This window comes from Plecotus auritus (genome assembly GCF_963455305.1).
Source record: "Plecotus auritus genome assembly, chromosome: 7".
Taxonomy (NCBI): Eukaryota; Metazoa; Chordata; class Mammalia; order Chiroptera; family Vespertilionidae; genus Plecotus; species Plecotus auritus.
This window is the reverse complement of record NC_137774.1, coordinates 46,769,870-46,790,419: the sequence shown is the minus strand read 5'-3', so window position 1 is coordinate 46,790,419 and position 20,550 is coordinate 46,769,870. Positions and strand designations below refer to the sequence as shown.

The window sequence follows — 20,550 nt, the reverse complement described above, 5'->3', positions numbered from 1 at the left end:
CTCTCTCTAAAAATCAATGGAAAAATAATCCTTCTGTGAGGATAGCAAACAAAAAAAACAGGGTTCCCAACTCCGTGGAAAGCACCCGCCCTGCTTGATGGGTTTTCTGTTGAGCAAACAAAATAGAAAAGATGAGGGACAGGCAAGGACCTGGGAGGTTTTCCAGATGTTGCCCCCAGCAACCCGCGTGGTCTGCTCTTAGCAGGTCGCCCTCCTGGATACAAGCCTACAGACGCCAACACTGATTTTAGAAAACAGACCCAAGTATGCAACGCTCAATCACTCTCACTGCCTCTGATAAACTGCCCTTCAGGAAATCCTGGTAATGGTTTGGTAAAAAGCTGTGTATCAGACATCAAGCTCCCGCCACCGGGGGGACCTGGCATTGTGGGGTCTCACCACCCCGTTTCCCTTCCAGTCCTTCTCCCACGTCACCCATCACATACCTACACATAGCAGAGGCTTAAAGAATGCATTTGTGTTGTTGGGAAATTTCCAAATCCCTGTCTCACACTTAAGCAAACAAATGGAAAAGAATATTTTGTGTTTTTTTTTTTTAATCTACTAAAATTGGCTCAGTATAGGCCTCTATATTGAGCCATGAATCTCTATCAGGAAGCAAGAGATGTGTGGATTGGAAAAAACATACAAGGGTCTAATTTTATCTTTGAAGGATGAAGAAAACCTATTGCGGGCACAATAAGCTCCAGAAAGGATGTGAAATACAGCTGTTTCTCAGAGGATGAGGAGTAAGGACAGAGTGGGACCAACAGAGAGAGGGGAGTGTCACTCTTACAGAAACTCCAGAAGTTCCCAGCTACCCCTCCACGGGCCTGAGGGGCCCTGTCACCCTCCAGCGCGTTCACGCCCTGTCCTCGTGTTCCCCAGCAGCCCCAGGGGGAAGGGGCAGGAAATCACCCGCTGCCCTTCAGTGTGCACTCGCCCATCTCCCTGAGGGGGTGGCTCTCCGGTCACCTGCTTCTGTTGTAACGCCCAGCAGTCAGCTGCCACCTCGCACAGCTCTGCTCCCCCAGTTCCAAACGCCAGGAATGAGCCCGCGGCTTCGACACTGAACAGCCCACCACTCTGACTCTCCCGGCTGCCAAATGCACACTTCACACCTCAAACCTGGCCAGCTTCACCCGCTCACTGGCAGTGGAACTAATGTCTACTCAGCCAACCATAATGATGACGACACCTTTGAAGAAAGACTGGCTGCAACATCCAGATGAAAATGATTTTCAAGCCAGTTTGGTGTCCATAATATGAGAGGGCAGTTTCCATGGAACTGAAGTAGCAGCAGCACTTCCCTTGCGACAAGGGGAGGTGGAAAAGCAACTGAAGAGGACGAAGTATGAAGAAAGCAAAAGCAGGACTTGTGCTTCAGAGATCTCTCAAAGTCAAACCCTGGTTCTGCCACTTACTATGCGTGAGCTCACAAAAAGCCCAACCTCCCTGACTGTGACTCACCTTCTGAGGCTCCTAGAAGGAATAAACGGTAAAATATATGGGCGAGCATGTCCCTTAGAGGTGGTTCTCTGAAACAGTGGGTTCCCCGGATCCTGATCGTTGTGCTCATTCCCACCTCTAAGCATGTTTCATTCTTGTTGACTATGTTCCCTCCCATTCGATCCTAGTCATCCTTCAGAGCCCATCCAAAGGCACACCCCCTCTGAGAAGCCCACCGGTGTTTCTCCCCTTTCTGACCTCTCACTGCAATTAGTGCTTTCCTTAAAACACTGTAATACCTTGTGCTAAGTAAAATGAGACAGAGAAAGACAAATACCCTACGATTTCACTTATATGTGGAATCTAAAGAATAAAATAAATGGACAAACAAAAAAAACAGACTCATAGATACAGAGAACAGACTGATGGTTGCCAGATGGGAGGGAGGTTGGGGGCTGGGTGAAAAAGATGACAGGATTAAGCTGAAATAGTTAGCCCGGCTGGTGTCGCTCAGTGGTTGAACATTGACCTATGAACCAGATTACAGTTTGATTCCAGGATAGTGAACATGCCCAGGTTTCAGACTCAATCCTCAGTGGGGGGGTATGCAAGAGGCAGCCAATAGATTCTCTCTCATCACTGATGTTTCTCTCTCTCTCCCTCTCCCTTCCTCTCTGAAATCAATAAAAATATTTTTTTAAATGTACTAATTAGCCCTTACCAGTTTCTCAGTGGTTAGAGCATCAGCCTGCATACTGAGAAGTGGCAGGTTCGATCCCCAGGGCACACGCGGGAGGCAACCAATCAATGTTTCTCTCTCAAAATGATGTTCCGCTTTCAAATGATGTTTCTCTCTCTCCCCCTCCCTTCTACTCTCTCTAGAAATCAATGGAAAAAATATTCTCGGTTGAGGATTAACAACAACAACAACAAAAAGATGTACTAATTGGCAGTTACAAAAAAGTCCTGGAAATGTAAGGTACAGCATAAGGAACATAGTCAATAAATTGTAATAACTATGCGTGGTGCCAGGTGAGAACTAGCCTTATTGGGGGGATCACTTTGTAAATTATGTCAATGCCTTCACATGACCACCACTGTACCTGAAACTATTATAAAATAATATTGAATGTCCAATTAAAATGTAAAAAATAAGTTAGTAAATTGCTTCTAAAATCTAGCATGGAATAAAATATTGGTTCATGTTTACCTTTAAAAAAAACCACTGCAATACTTGAAAATATTCCGCCTTACATAATCTCTGAACTGTCACATATAAAAGCCCAAGGAGAACTTTTCTGAAGTCAAAGGCTATGTAACTATACATTTTTTATGTCCTCTAGAAATCTTGAACTCCTAACAACTTTAACTCTAACTGGGCTCTCTGGCAATGAGGAACAAACAGGAAGGGCCTCACCCAGTGCCTGCCTGCTGGGGAGGTCCTGGCCTCCCCACTCACAGTCTGTGGAACCACCCTGGCATCGCCCCCCCTTCAAGAGGAGATGGGAGGCCCAGAGGCCAGCAAGAAGGAAAGGGAGAAACACTAGAGGTCAGAGCCGTAGGAGTGAGTGGTTCATTTGGATTAATAGTGGGAGAGTTGCTTTGTAATCTCAGGGTAAACCTGGCCTTGGGAGACCGTGTCCAGCATAGAAGTTTGCTGTACTCTTGGGTGACTCTACACACACATCCCCTTCTTACCTATATTGTGCTTGGAAGTGGCTTTGGACAAAGCTTTGACCTAGAGAAAGCTGAGCCGATGGTGACAGGTGGTTCTCAGAGGTTTTACTGCCTTCAGGCTGAAGCTGCAAAGAAATGAGGAAAGAAAGCCAATTAATACACCTCCCATCACGCCACCACTTCCAGACCATGGAGTCCCGGCCTCCTCCTGGGCGATGCCAGCCCTTCCTGGGCCTAGTCTCTGCAGAGCCTGGGCCTTCAATGCTGCCTTTGCCACAACCCCTTGCTCCCTCCATCTCTTCACCTCCCAAATCCCCCACGAGAGAGAAGGAGCTGGAAGAGCAGAACTGCAGCATGAACCTGGACGAACACTCACACACACTCACCCAGCCTTGACGACTACCCTGAGTTTACCGCCTTGTTCTTTATCTCCATCCGCTGGGCCTCCTGTGATTAGATGCCTCTAGGACGTCTCACTGGGATGCGCTGCCATGACTTCAAACACATTCGAGCCAGAGTTCCCACTGACTGAACCTGTCTGTCCACATTTCCCAGTAAACCAGCCCCCACATGACCACCGTCCTTCTCGGACAAACCACCACGCACCTTAGACTACTGCATAAGCCTCCTTCACTCACAACTGAGTCTACTGCATCCTCCCTTGCATCCCCTTATGTTTCAGTTGCCTGTTGGTGCTGTAGCAAATCACCACACACTGGTGGCTTAAAACAACAGACGTTTATTCTCTCACAGTTCTCAAGGGCAGACATCCAAAATCAACATCACTAGCCCCAAATCAAGGTGTTGGCAAGGCCACACTTCCTCTGGACATTCCTTGCCTCTTCCAACTCCTCGTGGCTACAGGAATTCTGTGGCCTGTGGCCACATCACTGCAGTCTCCAAGGCCAGCATCTCCTTCAAAGAGCCAGGAAAAAGGAAGGGTTTGGGGTGAAGGGCAGCAATGTCTGAAATTTAATTTAAAATGCATCAAAAATATAAGTTGAGGAAACCCGAGGGAGTGATGAGTAGAGAGAAGAATGAATAGATGGATAAAATGTGATACAGCAATTTTAGTTAAATACAAATTATAGACTCTAGGACTCAGGGGTGGGCAAACTTTTTGACTCGAGGGCCACAATGGGTTCTTAAACTGGACCGGAGGGCCGGAACAAAAGCATGGATGGAGTGTTTGTGTGAACTAATATAAATTCAAAGTAAAGGAGCGGAGGGGAGAGCAAGAGAACCGGATAGAACAGCCGGATCCGGCCCACGGGCCGCAGTTTGCCCACGGCTGCTCTAGGTGGTAGGTATGAGGTTCACTTTATAAGTAATTCAACTTGTCCATATGTTTGAAATCTTCCATAACAAAATAGTGGGACGAATAAAAGCAACAAATACTCAGAATGGTCACTCTTACTATTTTAGGAAGCCCCATTTGACCAGAACACAGGATGTGCAAAGGGAAGCAGGAAATAGGGCTGGAGAGCGAGTCTGGAGCCACGCTGGGCGGGGCCCTCCATGCCCCAGAGAAGACTGTCTGGTTCAGTAAACGGCATAGCACAGGAGTTAAACATTGACCTCGAGGTGCACTGCCTGGGTTCAAACCCCTGCACTGGCACTGGGCCAGGGGGTTAGTCACCCTCGGAGCTCCAAGGTTCCCCAACTGTCATAAAGAAATAGGGAATGATAATGCCTATCTGATGGGACTTTCTTGAGAGGAAACGAGTTAATACAAAACACAACAGTGGCTGGAACAGTAAGCACTATTTACATGTTGTAGATGGTTTGGAACCTAGTGGTGGCGACATGCCCGGAGGGATGCTCTAACTCGACAGGAGGAAGGAGGCTAAGTCTGAGCTATGACACAGACTTGGAGGCTCAAGGGTCCAGTTGAAACAGGGTAAACTAGAGTAGGAGCTGTAAAAAGGAGAAGGAGGGAAGGACTCAGACACCCTGTGCACGCAGCTGATGGGGGAACAGAGGGAGGAAAGGGAGCAGATACACAGGACCAGCTCCAAGCTTCGGACACAGAACTTGGCGAATGCCTGTTCCATGAACGAAAGCCAAAGGAAGTGGGTCAGGGAAGGGCATCCCCATCCAGGCGAGACATCTGACAGCAGAGCAGCGAAGGGCTGAGAGCAGAGAGAGCTCGGATGCAGAGTGCACATGGTATTTTTGGCTGCCTGGTATTCACTCCTCTTCTTGGTAGTAGCCCCCCTTTGGGAACAATGAGTCCAGTCCATGGGGAGGTGGGCAGGCTCTTTAATCAGAGGCCCTGCTGTCCCTTACCGAAGGGCAGGCACCTGCCCCAAGCTAGACTGAGTCGACGACCCACAAGCAGAATGATCAAAGGGCTGGAGACAGCGATGCTGGCAGAGTCCAGGCCAGAATAGCTCCGGCACTGAGACAGCCCACCCAGAGCTGTCCGGATCTCAGTGAACCCATGCCTAGGTCTTCAGCCTGCCCTGTGGTCCCCGTGCCACCCCTCAGCCTTCTCACAAGTCCCATTCTTATTTGAGTCAGCTGAACACCCACAGTGACACAGACCGCTTCTGCATCAAGGTGACAATGTAGCACAGTGGGAGCAGCAGTGGATGGGATCACCCAGGGGTGGGGTGTGGAAGGAGGAAATCCTGAGCGTGGCTGGGGAGGGGCGGCAGGGGAGCTCGCACAGAGCATGGACTACAGGTCAGACCGGGCTGGCTCCATCTGCCAGGGCCCTGCACGTGTCTCGGCCTCACTCCACCTGTAAAAGGAATAGGAGTGTGCCATCCACCTCAGGGGGCCATCAATAAAATCAGAAAAGATGACCTGTGTATCCTGCCTGGCAGAGAGTAGGTGCTTAATATGTGTCAGCTTCCTGGTCCTCTCGCAGCCTCATCCCTTTGTTACCGCTGTAGGAGCAGCTCTTCCTCTAAGAAAACCTGCTGTGTGTGTCTACAGGAGAGTAAAACGGGCCCTCTCTGCCAGGGGAAAGCAGTTGAGAATCATTAAAGTCACAGAAGAAAGGGGTCCTTATGGTTTCTACTCGTTTCCGTACACCTCGCTATATGGCTTTTATATGTTTTGAGGCTGAAATAACCTCAAAGAGAAAGCTGTACAGAGTTACACAGAGAGTCAGTCCCTTTCCTTTTTGGAAAGGAAAAATGAGGTTTCCTGCCAACCCATCCCAGCAGCCCTGTTCCTTCCCTGCAGCCCCAGCAGCCGAGCCTCCACAGGTGGCCCCGTTTCTGACCGCAGACTTCAAGGGGTGGCGTGGACCCCAGACCGAGAAAAATATCTTGTCTGGTTTCAATCAGGTCAAATTAAGAGCTGGGAGGCTCCTCTCTCTGGCCAACAGCCTCCCCTGCTCTTGCCTGTCACGCAGGGCCAGGGAACAAACCTGCAACCCAGGTACGTGCCCTTGACCAGAAATGGAACCCAAGACCCTTCCATGTGCGGGCCATCACTCTATCCACTGAGCCACACTGGAAAGGGCTGCCATTCATTCTTTACTAGAGGCCCGGTGCACAAATTCGTGCATAGATGGGGTCCAGCCGGCCCACCCCGATCAGGGCTATCAGGCCGGCCAGCTGGGGGGAGGGGACATGGGATGTTGGCTGGCTGGCCCCACCCCTGATTGGAGGGGACCGGGGGCGGGTAAGCTGGAGGGAGGGGCCGCAGGCGGTTGGCCGGCCCCACCCCCTGGTCAAACTCCTGGTAGAAGGGACAATTTGCATATTAGCCTTTTATTATATAGGATGACTGATGGGCTCCAGGCAAATAATGAAAGGATGGGAAGGTGATGGTTGAAAGACTTAAACACTTCCAAAGGGTGTTTAATTCACAAGTGGGATGGGAATAGTGTCCAGATTTAAAAAACACACACACACACAAAAAAAATATATGGGTAAAGTAGTTCTCATGGCTGCATCTGGGTCAGCTTTGAGACACATTAAAATAATGTGTGACTGATTATTTACCGCAGCTTATGAGCCATGTTTTAAATGACAGGGGCTTATTCACAGGTATTGTTATACCCTGGCTCCCTCATGGTGTAGTAACTTCACTGGCTTTTACTTCCGTGAGGGAGAGGTAAAAAGAGAGCAGGAGAGCAGAACCCGTCATTGGCCCTTATGAGCAAAGCCCACAGAGCACACGCTGATGGCTCAATGAACTCGGCTCTGACACGAGTCAGTGCTTTCTCACTCCCAGAGGTCTGGGGTTTTCCCGCCACCTGGAATGCTAAGCACACACATGTAAAGATCATCCATCCTGTGTCTTGAGACAAAAAGACTGGGAATCCCTGCTCTGTAGGATGCGTAGATGAGAAAGCGGTGGTACCCAGGGCTGCAGGTGCACACACTGATGCACAGAATACTGACAACGGGAGATTTTTCAAACGGTAATCCAAAAGGAAACCTCTTCAGTGTTTCAATGGGATTAGAGGATGGACCCGCATCGGAGGAAGTGCATTGTCTAAGAAAGGAGCTAAGAGAAAGGCACAGGGACCCCGCTGTGCATGCGAGCCAGGACACACAGGGATGCAAGACTCTGAAGTTCAAGATTCAGTTTGCAGGAGCTGAGTAAATATTCAAACGAAGAAAAGAAAATCAAGTACAATGTGTTGTTTTGAGAGACTGACCTGCTGGGACCCTGGCCCTCGGGACAAGCCCTCAGAGTCCTCATGCACCCGATCCAGCAGCCAGAGCAGGAACTCCAGGGCGTCGTGCTGGGCGTGGCCCTGGAACTGGGCGCCATACTTGGAAACAGCATTCTGAAAGGAGAGGAGAAAACCGGAGGGTCACCCTGGCCTCCCACAACCCAATCAGGGCCCATTCGCTTCGGTCCACCAGCGGTCCCTCTTCGCCTCACCTGGGCCGACAACATGGAGACAATCTGGGGTGAGAAGCGGTCTTTCCTGCTAAAGTGTGCCCTTTGGGGCAGGGTCCCAGATGCTATAAGGGTTTTCTGTACAGAGAAGGCACCTTGTTCTCCAGAAAGACTGCTACGGAAGTCCTGTCCTTAGAAACCCACAGGGTGGTCCCTGTGGAATATTTTGATTCTGTTGACCATCTGTGACCATCTGTCCTCCCTTGATCACTGGGCACCTGCTCCGCCCGTCTGTCTATTTACACCTGCAGGTGCACAGCTCCTTGCCTTACCCCTCCCTCAGCGATTTCCTTCTCTCCCATCACTTCAACTCTCTGGCAAAGTGAGGTGGCCTTCCTCAAATACCTTAAACATGCATGTAGCTCTTTCACTGCCTCTTCTCCTATATGTAAAACCGAAGTGCAGACTTCTCTTCCTATGGTTGGTTGTTTTCAAGCTTCATTCCTTCGTGAACTATTCACGGAGGGCCATGTGCACTGGGGACACGGCAGTGAGCAGGACAGGACTCCTGCCTCCGGGACACTCCCGATTCCCTGCTCCTTTTGTACTGTCCTGTTAAACTGTGTAACAACTATGTCCATGTCTGTGTAAATGCATATTTCAGCTTTTTAAAACTTAATTTCAAAGGGTAACATATGCACGTACTTTAAAAAAAGAATTCAAAAAAATTTTTAAAAGGACAGTAATGAAGTGTCTTCCTTCTACTCATTCTCAATCCCTGCATACCCCTCCCCACAGGGAGGCTGCTCTCAGCAGTTTCTTAAGCACCTTTCCAGCGATTTATTTATTTATTTTTTTAATGCTGAGTGTAAGCGAAGCCTCCTGTCTGTGTGTGCACACAGTATATGGTGGTCTGTCCAACCCTGCCCCCGGGCTGTTCTCCGCTCACACCCAGCAAAGGGGCCAGTCTGAGTAAGGCTGTGGGCCCAGAGAAGCCTCTCCACTGCCAATCAAATCCAATGGCCTGGGTTCCATTCTTTTTCTTTCGTTTAATCTTTCCTTGGAATTTAAAGGAACTTTAGGATGAGATGAAGCAAAATTCAAGATTTCATTCATTGAAATGCTGGTGCTGAGTTTATATGCCAGTCACACTGGCCTGGTTCACTGGAGAGTCAAGTTTGGATCCTTCCCTCCAGTTTCTGTGCCATTTCTAGGGCTGCCAAATTGAGCGAATACAACGAATCATAAATAAGCAATAAACAATAAACAATGTTTGTAGTATAAATATGTCCCATGCAATATTTGAGATTATGTTTAGACGAAAAAGTCATTTGTATCTGAAGTTCAAATTTAACTGGTGGGCATCATGTATTTTATCTGCCACCCTCCAACCTACATCCTTAGTGCCACCACCTCACGTGTGCCCTGGGGAGCAGCCAGCCCCACCAGCTGGAAAGCTCTCAAATCAGCTCCTCCTCTTCAAGTCCGTGTCCGCTTTCAGATCCCCTCTCACACCCACATCAGTCAGTTGTCAAGCATTCTGAATTCTGACTCCCAAATTCTTTCTGCCCAGTCCCATTCCCACTGTTGAGTCCTAACTACTGCTACCCAGGTGGCAATACCTACCTACGAAGGAGCCCAGTCCCGACAGTCTCCCCTGCCAACCCCCTGCCGGCCGGGCAGGGCAGAACCACCTTCCCACAGCTGGATAACGCCATGCGCCATGCCGAACTCCAAACCCTTCCTGACTCTCACTCACCACCTGGTCTGGCCGCATCCGTGTCTCTCACAGCTCTCTCATGTGTTTCAAAGCTCCAGGTAAACAAGCCACTCAGGTGCCCCAAACATGCTTGCCCACTTCAAAAGTCTCTACCTGTACTTCTCCTTCCTCCCATGTGAAACCCATGCCCCTCCTGCTAATCAATCTAGTGCTTTAAGACTCATCCTCTCTTCATGTCAGCCTGGCTGGAAAGCCATACCCCCTTTCCAGAAAGCATTTGACAATGAATGTCAGGAAGACAAGCAAGGGCCTTAAAAATGTTCCTCCAGAAACACACCCTTAAACAGCACAGGTTTGAACTGCATGGGCCCACTTTTAAGCAAGTTTTTTCAAGAAATACTATAAATATATTTTCTCTTCTTATGATTTTCTTAGTATTTTCTTTTCTCTAGCTTACTTTATTGTGAGAGTATCACATATAATACATATACAAAATATGTGTTAATCAACTGTTTATGTTATCAGTAAGGCTCTGGTCACTTGTAAGCTATTAGTAGTTAAGTTTTGTGGGAGCCAAAAAGCTATACATGGATTTTTTACTGCAGTGGGGACAGGGGTTGTCACTGCCCCAACCCCAGAGTTGTTCAAGGGTCAACTGTAATTCTACTTTGGGGGATTTAGGCTAAGAAATGAGAGATACAAACAAAGGTATCTCTAAGTATCAACGTAACTTGAGGAAAAGCTGTGGCACACTCATATTAGATGGCCTTAAAAAGCTGGGTGGCTCAGCATTGTCCCACACCAAAAAGATTTGGGTTCGATTACAGATCAGGGTACAGACCTAGGGTTCAATCCCTGGTCAGAGCACACACCAGAGGCAACCAATCAATGTTTTTTCTCTCTCACAATGACATTTCTCTCTCTCTCTCTCTCTCTCTCTCTCTCTCTCTCTCTTCCCCTCCCTCTCTCTCTTCCTCTCTCTCTAAAAATCAATAAACATATCCTTGGGTGAGGATTTAAAAAAAATTATGCTTGAAGAAATACTAATGAAAAAGTAAAATAAACGATCCTGTCATTTAAAAAGAATGGAAAAATATCTATTTGACATTGTTTTATATATATTTATAGATAGATAAAAGTCCCAAAAATATACAGCAAAATAACAACAAATGGTTGTCATAGAAGAATGGGACCATAGGTGTGGTTTTTTTTTCATTCACATTTGTATATTTAATTTTTTTTTTACAGTGAACTTTTTCTTTATTATTTCTTCTCCAATTATAATAGTATCTGGCAGGTGTTTTCCAGAAATTTTAAATTAACATAGCCTATCAATTTCTACAGAGCACATTCCTATAGAAAGTCTAGTGAAATTTAGAGCCACATTAAAGCTAAATCCTAACTTGAGAGGAATGAACAAAAATGTCTGGTATTTCTGCCTTGCAACATGGCATTGCTCTATCCATGTGCTTTCTCTCTCTCAAATATTGATAATTTTTTAAGTATTTCTTATTAAAGTTATTACTAGTTATTTCATATTTGTGGTTGTATTTATAAATAAAACCTAATTTTTATAATGTTCTAAATGATTATAAGTGGTTATTGCTCTAGACTTTCTGTCTTGTACCTGATCTCATTAGTGATAGTTGTAATTCAAAATATGAATTTCTAGAGCCCTTTGGTAATTTTCTAATATTTCTACTCCATTTTAATTTCATGTGTACTGTTTTGTCAAGAACTTCCAGAACATAAAAATTATAAAGGCATCATGGTTTTAAAAAACAAAACAAAAAAAAAAAAAAACAGTGCCGGGAGCCATGGCCAGTGTTGCTCAGTGATTAGAGTGTTGGCCCAGGAATGGAGGTTCGATTCCCAGTCAAGAGTATGTACCCTGGCCCCAGTTAGAGTGCATTCGGGAAGCAACCAATTGATGTGTCTATCTCTTTCATCCCTCTCTCCCTACCTTCCACTCTTTCTAAAAATCATTGGAATAATATCCTCGGTTGAGAAATGAATAAATAAATAAATAAACAAACAAACAAACAGCAGTGCCTTGAGTAATGTATATCAATTGAGGCATTCTGTGTCTAAAATCATAGGTCTAAAATTGATTCTTAAGCACATAAGCTAAGATAAATTCCAGGTGGCTGAAATCCTTAATATAACCACAGAAAAATTAGAAACACATAAAATATTTATTAAGGTCTGATATAAATAAATCTAAAACTTCCAGTATCAGGATAGGAAGGAGAGTTTGGAGAAAACATTTGCAAGAAATATGACAATGGTTGAGGAACTTGTAAAAACAAGTTAAAAAAACATTAGGATCAAAGCAGAGGAATATACAAATAACATAAACAGATAATTCCAAGAGCAGCCTTACAACTAGTAAGAAGCATGGTAAAATACTCTATTTTACTTCTAATAAAAGAAATAACCGAAATTGTAAAAGCAGAGAGTAAACTGGTGGTTTTGAGGGCCGAGTGGTGGGGAAATGGAGGTGCTGTTTAAGGGCACAAACTTGCAACTAGTAAAAAAATAAGACCTGCAGACCTAACACCCAGTGCAGTGACTACAGACAACAAAACCACGTTATAAGCACGACACTTGCTAAGAGACTGGCTTTTAACTGTTCCAATCCTAGAAGAAAGGATAATTACCTCATGTGAGGAAGACGTTAGCTAATGCTGCTATGTCAATCATCTATATATATAAAAGCCTAAGCGACCATTATGACCAGATGACTGGCCAGTAGCTATGACATGCACAGACGACCAGGGGGCAGATGCTCACTGTAGGAGCTGCCCCCTGGTGGTCAGTGCACTCCCACAGCCAATCTCCTGTGGTCCCCCCCCTCTGACCACCCCCTGCCCCTGGACTGGGTGAGACAGCTGGCCGGGCCAAGAGACCCCACCCGTGCACAAATTCGTGCACTGGGCCTCTAGTATTGTAATATAAATGTATCAAAACAATATGATGTACAGTAGTCCTCCCTTATCCTTGGTTTTGCTTTGCATAATTTCAGTTATACAAGGTCAAGCAAAAATCGAAAATATTAAATGGGAATTTTCAAAAATAAACAATCTGTAAGTTTTAAATTGCGATCCATTCTGAATAGCATGAGAAATCTCGCGCTGTCCTGCTCCATCCCGCCTGGGACATGAATCATCCCTTTGTCCAGCGTCTCCACGCTGTATGTGCTCCCTCCTGTTAGTCTTAGTGGCCCTTTTGGTTATCAGATCGACTGTCTCAGTATCGCAGGTCTTGTGATGGTTTTTTTAAAGGCAGGCTATAAAGCCAGGATTTCCAATTGTTTGCATGTGCTTTGAAGCACATCAATGTTTATTATGATTATCTCTAGAGATGGCTGTCTCTAGTGGAGTTCCAGATCATTGTTTACATTTTTGAACTTTTCAATTTTTTATAGCATACACATATTTAACCATATCATCAGAAAAGCAAAGTATTAGGGATAATATCATAAACAGGATTTTTTAATGTATGTATTCATTTGCTGTTAAAACAAAGAGTGGTCCTGCTGTGTGTGGTGGGGGGGAGGGGCTGGGTGACTCAGGGCTCAGGAGGGGGTTGGGTAACTCCTCTCAATTTCCTTCCTTCCTCTGTCTGAAGCTACAAATCCCTCCTGAAGACCAGACTCCTGTTTAAAACCTTATGTGGCTTGTCCCCAACCAATTCTCCAGCCTTTCACCCCCAATCACATACGTTTTCATTAATTCATTTAACCATTCATTCATTCTGCCTAGCTCCTCAGCCCGAACCTCAGTGACAGGCACTTTCAGTTCCATTCCTCAGTTGACCCTTGTTCCTCCAAAACTCAACTCAGTGGTTACCTCTCCTGGGAAGCCGTCCTGCCCCTTGACACTTCTCCGCCCCAGTCATATCACAGCCTTCTGCCAGAATTGCCACAGCTCCCTGTATTTTTATTTTCTAACACTTCCCACCAGTTCTCATCATGTGCCTGGGTGATTACGTCGTTACCAACCATCTCTCCCACAGACTGTAAATTCCTGGAGGGCAGCCCCAGAATCAGGTTTTATGCTCATCACTCACATAGCCCATGCACCTGTTACAGTGTCTGGACACTCAAGAAACACTTGTTAGATGAATGAATATTTTTTCATCTGTAAAATAAGAGGAGCTCACCTAGATTTCAATCAGCAAGATTTAAAACCCCGGATTCTGGGATCCTCCACTCTCTCCAAGGCTGGTTACCCAGAAAGTCCCAGGAAACCCGACATTATATCACCCTCATTGACATTAACAATTTGATTATCCTTCCATTCCCCAAGGCTCACCAGGAGCTTCTAGGCCTTCAGAGTTCCAGAACAGGAGAGAGATAGAACTCCTGGTGAGTCACCAAGGGTGATTAGTAATTTGGAAGGTTTTTTCCAAGCTACTCCTGGAACCGCTCCCATCCCTGCAGTAACTGGATGAGAATGCATCTGGTATGAGAAAAGTACACAAAGGTTACCATCCTCCCTCCTTCTAGGTTTCTGCAGGTGAGGAGGTATAATAATAGAATAATAAAAAGTTCCTTCCAGGCACTGTTTTAAATGCTGTACATATAACTCACTTAAACTCCACAAGGCATGCTGTATATTACAGGTACCATTATGGTCCCATTTCACAGATGAGGAAAGCTGGGGCACAGCAAGATTTGGAAATTTGCTCAAGGACACAAAGCTCCAAAGATCTTGCTCTCGATCACTGTGTGATACTGCCTCTATTTAAAAAGCAAATGTTGCCAAAAAGAGGTATTAATGACACCAATTTGATCCATTGATTCCTGCAGCACAGTGCTTCAATAGAGGAAGTAGGAGAGTGGAAGGTGGGGCTTGGCATCCCGGTGGGTCACGTGACAAGGACTGCTTTCTCAGGCTGAAACTCAACAGCAGTGATGCCTGCGGAATGAACACTGACAGGTTCCCTCCTCCCCCAAGAACAACAATCGCTAGTCTAAGGGGAGCATCAGCTCTCCGCCCAGAGCTGTGGATTTTTTTAGCAGGAAGCAAGCCATGTGCATCAATTATCAGGAACTCTTGAATCCAACTGGGACCCCAAACAAACGCCCCGCTTTCACCCCGGGTGAAATGATACACATAACTTCCAAAGAAAGCCTCACGACCTGCAGCATCCCCAGTGAATAAACCGCGATCCTGGGGACAGTGGGTGCAACCCCGCGCTAACGCATCCTAGGGATTTCATTCGCACTAAACAAATGTTTGCTAGGCGTAAAAAAAAAAAAAAAAGGCTGAACACACTACTCAAATCTGCCAGCTCCCTCCATTCAACCCTTTAAAATACCTGGGAGGAATTAATTCATGAAGAAAACGTGTGCGAGCTATGGCACAATAAAACAGCTCAAAACTAGGGCGGCAACCCGCGGCGGAATCGGCAAATGCCATCTAAAGAAAGCTCCAGGAAAGCCCTTTCCTGACGGAGCACACTCTTTCCAAGAAGCGAAACCAGAAGGGCCGGGGCGAGGTTGCCGCCGCGCGGCGAGGGCGGCCGGCTGCGGGGCGCTGCCTACCTTGAACTCCGCGGAAAGTTGGGGCGTGTATTCGCGCGTCCAGAGCGCGCGCACTAGCGCCGCCAGGTGCTCGGTGACCTCCGCGCGGCCGGGGGCGGCCCGGTAGCGCCCGAGCGCCAGGAACTCCGCCAGCAGGTCGGTGTTGCTGAGACACTGAACCACGGCATTCATGAAACAGGTGTTGCCGTGGTTCTTCAAACCGAGCACGCCCGGGGGCCGCGCCCCATCGCCAGCGTGGAGCTGGGGTAGAGGTCCGGGCGGGCGGTCCTCCTCGGGGCTCCCGGGCGCGGCTGGAGCCGGGGCCGGGGTTGGGGCGCAGGCAAAGCCCCCCTCACCGTCGCCATCGCAGTGTCGCGGCTGGTGCTGGGGCTCAGACCGGGGCGGCGAGTCCTCGGGGCGGGAGCGACTGCCCAGCGCCAGCAGGAAGCGGCTGAGCAGGCGGCGCAGGGAGCGGCGGCGGCGGGACCGGGGCGCGGGCGGCCCCCCTCCTGCCGCGCCCCCCGGGCCCTGCTCCATGGCTCCCGTCGGTGCGCCTCCCCGAGCGAGCGCCGGGTCCCAAGCGGACCCGCCGCTAACAGGCCCTTACAGCCCCGAACCGGCGCCGGGGCGCAGGCTACCTGCGGGCCAGGTGTGTGCAGACTGGGCGGAGGCGGAGCCAGGGCGGGGCCACCCCGCACCGAGCGGGAATCCGGCCGCAGGTTCCGCCCCGGGGCAGCGCCGGGCCAGCCTCCTCCGCCCCCGCGGCGCGGACTAGTAATGAGACACAGAGTCACCGAGTTCACGTCCCTCCCTCCCTCCCTCACCTATTATAAACCACCAGACCTGAATTCAACCTCTGCTCCTTTCCGCTCCCGGCCAACTAGCTGTGGGAATGAGCGGAATGATACATTTGAAAGCGCCTCGTAAATTGCAAAGCCCTGGCTAGTTCTAAGTGTCTTGTCATTAGGTCCAGGTGAGTACGTTGAAAAGGGAAAAGACTCCCCAAAGGGCAGACTCTGGCGCGGTGGGAGGCGCGCAGCGGGAACTGTGAAGGGACGGGGAGCGCTTTTGTCCACCGCCGGTTCCTCCGCAGGCTCAGGTGTGTGCTTGAGATCTCACATTTGTAAAAGCTCCCAAATGAAGCCCCTGGTGCTGGCCCAGGACCACACTTGGGGGAGGTGTTGCCTACGTGGCGCCACTCCTTCCAGTTTGTCTGCGGGGTGGGCAGAGCCTTTCCCCGGACCCGCCACCCTAGGACCGGAATTGGGAGTCGCGTGTTGCCCTGCGTGAAATAACCCAGCTGGTTATGGTTTGCTTTTTTTAAACTACAGACTAGACTAGAATCATTTCCCAAAAAACTTACGAGACTTTGTCATTTGTTTTAACTGCTGGAGAAACGGACTCAGAGAGGTTAATACAATATACCGAGGTCACAAAACCCATAGGTAGGAAAAATGGAACTCCTCCTGGGCCTGCGGACTGCCAGCCCCACAGGCGGGCTCTTTCCAACCTCTGCGCGGTGCAGTATTTGCTTATCAAGAAGTTTTCTGGGTCTCAGACATTCCACCTACCTGCTCACCTGCTCATTCCTTGACGAATAATCCTTGCTGAATTGTTGCCCAATCAGTATTCAGAGGGCCTTGCCCAGCCCTTGATTGCCTGGATAACTGCGGGACTCCACTCACTTTATCCTGTAACTGTCAGGTTTATAATTAATCAGGCAAAGTCTTGCAAAACGAATTTCTCGTGGATCTAGCTCAAAAAGAGATCAGTCGTATGCATTATTGCATCAATGCCCTGAAATGTTACATATTATTTGATAAGTGATAATCATTTATTAAATATCCTCCTTGATATATCAAATAGGCAGCAGCAAATCACTGAATGCAAAAAAAAAAAAAAAGGAGCTTTGGTTAAGGATAAAGAATATGCTAAGAACAAAAGACTGTACTGTGCATTGGGGCCTCTGTGTTTCCGGAAAATAATGTTTACCCTCGCTGGGAAAGAATTTGGATGATCATACACAAGATCCAGTCCCTCGCCCTTCTAATGGTAAGCACAGAAGAAAGATTTTATGGCCAACTCCAAAAAAGCACCTATGAAATCACCCCAAGATAATCACCCCAAGAAATCACCCCAAGACCCTCAACAACACATTTTCTTGGAGAAAGCCCTGTAATTCACATTTACCTCTCTCCGTGTCAGGAATTCTGCTTTATTACACTATTTCACTTAATTCTCACAGTAACCTTTGGAGCAGGATTTTATTCTTGCATTATAAAAGAGAAAACAGTGGCTCAGAGAACTAAAAAAAAACAACAAAAAACTAAAAACAAAAAAAAACTACCCAAGATCCAAATTCAAACACAAGTCTTGCCTGTGCAGCTTGACTAATGAAATGCTGATTAAGAAGGTGAGCCTGCCTCCTTATTTTTAGAGGGCATCAGCAAAGCCATCTGTGGATGTAGCAGAGGAAGGGCTGTGGGCTTTGCAGAGTCCTAGAAAAGAGACTATTATAGGAAACCAACCACGGGAAGTTTATTCATAATACAAATCTTTAATTACAGCGTGGACAAATTATCCTTGGACACATTTCCATTTTAAAATACAGTTTAAGAATGTCACATACGTTCTATAAAGGAAAGGAGAAACTTAAAGAGGAAATATTTTGAAACTTATAGGTAACACAAAAACACAGATGTGAGAAATCAAAACCAGGGAGTTATCTAAGCGCAGTGGTCACCAGAACTGTGTGCGATGCTGAGTCAGATCTCCCAGCTTCAGGTGGTAAATGGGCACTTCCACCGGATGATGGCTCCGTCGGCACTTACGCTGATGATGTACTGATTTCCGGGGCTTATCCGCAGGCGCGTGATGGTGCCACTGTGTCTAACCCCAACGTGAGTCACTTCACCCTCATTATAATCCCAAACTTTGACCATGTGGTCATTTCCACCTGAAAAAGACATTTATATGGCATGGCTATCCTAGAATACAAAGAAGCAGCCCTGATCTCAAAAAACTGAACCATCTTCAACACATTCCCCCTGGGTCAACTTCAAGAAAGAAAACCTGTCGTTATAATAACTCTTCCTGGTTATAGAAGTCTAGGTCTGTTGTAGTAAATTTGAGGGGGAGGGGGGGCGGGAATGCAAAGCGGTGATATCACCCTTGGTCCCACCACCCAGAAATAACCCACTAATAGCACCTTGGTTTCGTTCCTTCCAGTCTTTTCTCCGTAGTGTGCAGGTACACGTTTACATCTGTGTATGTGGCAGGGGTCACACCATGTCTGGTTTTATATATTGTTTTCCGTAAATGTGTTTATGAAACTTTAATTCACTTGGGACTTTTAATGTCCTGAAGAATCAAAGAGCCTGGCAGGAAATGATATTGATGTTGTTCCAACAGCCATGTTGTGTGGTAAATGCCCCCTGGAAATACTGATTTAAAAGCCTGGCATTTAAGACTTCAGCAGGAAAGAACAGAACAAGGCACAGTGGACAGCCCGGGCCATTTAAAGTCCCATTTCCATCATGAAGGCCCACCACAAAAAAAAAAAAAAAAAAAAAAAAAAAAAGCCAGCCATGCAAGGCTTCATGTTTCTTTGTGCCCCTAAGGTTCCTGGTCTCCTCTCACTAAATGGGACTTCTGCATTTTTATCTTCCCAACCACGCTGGCTGCAGGGCTAAGGCCTGAATCAAACCATGTTGCCCTTCAGACCCTTTTGGGGTCCCTTCCCGTCACCTCCTGCCTGGGAGCTCCATGTTCCTGCCCAATTCAGTCAGGCTTGGTGTTCTTGTCTGACCCCGGGACTGACCTGTGACAAAGTGCACTCCTTCCAGTGAGATATCCATACCATTGATGGACCCAGACAAGGAGCCTTCCAGCTCTCTGATGACTGACCCGTCATATACCTCCCAGTAGGCAATCTGGAATTCAGAGAGAAGCCTTAGGCGAAATTCGGCTCAGTGGAATCATCCACATCCATGCGCAGGCTAACAAAAGGTGGCTCTGCTTTCTGTAGAAGGCTCTACTTTATATAGAAGGATGCCATGTCGGCTGAGATTATAAATAGGCTAAAGCAGGGGGTGGAGAAATCACGTTCATATTTTTAGTATCGGTTTTTAAATTTGCATCCTATTTAGAGAGATGTCAATAGGCTGAAACCCAGATTGCGACAGAAATGCTTTTGATCAGACAAAGCAGATTGAGTCTGAACTAAGCTATAAAGGAAAAGGCAACAGCCACTGCCTGCACTTCCCCTCTTCTGCTCACAGCAGGAGTGGGAGCGACCGGCCTGGGGGAAGGGAAGTGTTTCCTTCCTTCAGCTGGGATGAGGAGCCCAGCCATTCAGAAAGTCCTGGAGAAGGCCAGGCCGTACCCCACCCTTAGTCCAACTTTCTGTTCTGCCTCAAAGCAATTAAGCTTTCCACAGGTGGGGTTCTAAAGACAAATTGTTACTCTCGGCCCCTCCTGGGGAGGGAAACTAGGATAGGGGTGGAATGGGGGGCTTTTGGTGGGGGGCAGGGGAGACAGGAGCTCAAGGAGAGAAATTTTTCTCTAAATGGACGGATTTTATACTTTTTGAACTTTGAAACATAAATGTACAGCCTATTCGAAATTCAAATTTCTTTCTAAACAAAGAGCCCTTGACTAGGAATCAGGAGTGTGAACTTGGGCATGTATTTCACTCCTCTCTTGGTTTCCTGTTGGAAACTCGCTGTGTTCCAGTCACTGTGCCGGGAATCTATAATCCTCTGAATCTAGCTAGAAACTGTGTAGGAGAGATATATATGGCCGTATAATTTCATCCGATGTTTGATCACTTTAAATAAAGTTCTGCTTTCACAGGCAAAGCATAAAGAACTAGAAAAGCACGCCAAGAATCCTTGTTCTCAGGAAGCACACCCATATAAGTCCTTTGTTCTTGGTTACCAGCGTTCTTGGCCAAAGAAGTCCAAGCAGGCCTCTCCTGAGAGTTCCAGCAGGCCTCGGGCTTTCCTGGATCCCCCCACCTGGCATGGTCTTCCCCGAGATCTGAGCGTAGCTGGGTCCTTTGGTCACTCGGGCCTCAGCTCAAATGTCACCTCCTTAAGGAGCCCTTCACTGACCCTCTAGCTAAAGCAGCTTTCTTCCTCCCAGCCACAATCATAGAACCCGTTCTATTTTCTTTCCCTATAATTTGTTTTGTTTTCTTTTCCTATAACTTGTCCTATTTTCTTTTTAGTTCTTTCACCATCTCATATCATCCTGTTCACTTATTACTCATTGTTTATTCATATGTTGGTTTACATGTGTACCATCCAATTTCATCCCCTCCTGCCCCAAATAAACATATAAAGTAAGTAAGTGGCATGAC

General features: G+C 47.2%; 2 protein-coding genes across 3 annotated transcripts in view; both read right to left on the bottom strand.

Moving 5' to 3' along the window:
* USP43 (ubiquitin specific peptidase 43) overlaps positions 1 to 15,725 on the bottom strand; it is a gene marked incomplete at its 5' end in the record, with an annotated part of 48,731 nt that extends 33,006 nt beyond the window's left edge. For both annotated transcript variants that reach the window (XM_080679535.1, XM_080679536.1), the window contains 3 exons: positions 3,148 to 3,251; positions 7,751 to 7,882; positions 15,210 to 15,725. In XM_080679535.1, the coding sequence (XP_080535661.1) occupies positions 3,148 to 3,251; positions 7,751 to 7,882; positions 15,210 to 15,725 (752 nt within the window). The remainder of the gene's footprint in view (positions 1 to 3,147; positions 3,252 to 7,750; positions 7,883 to 15,209) is intronic.
* Positions 15,726 to 17,968: 2,243 nt separating this feature from the next.
* CFAP52 (cilia and flagella associated protein 52) overlaps positions 17,969 to 20,550 on the bottom strand; it is a gene marked incomplete at its 3' end in the record, with an annotated part of 37,407 nt that continues 34,825 nt past the window's right edge. Inside the window, exons 13-14 of the mRNA XM_080677388.1 lie at positions 19,009 to 19,120; positions 17,969 to 18,144 (exon numbers count right to left, since the gene is read on the bottom strand). Of these exons, the coding sequence (XP_080533514.1) occupies positions 17,969 to 18,144; positions 19,009 to 19,120 (288 nt within the window). The remainder of the gene's footprint in view (positions 18,145 to 19,008; positions 19,121 to 20,550) is intronic.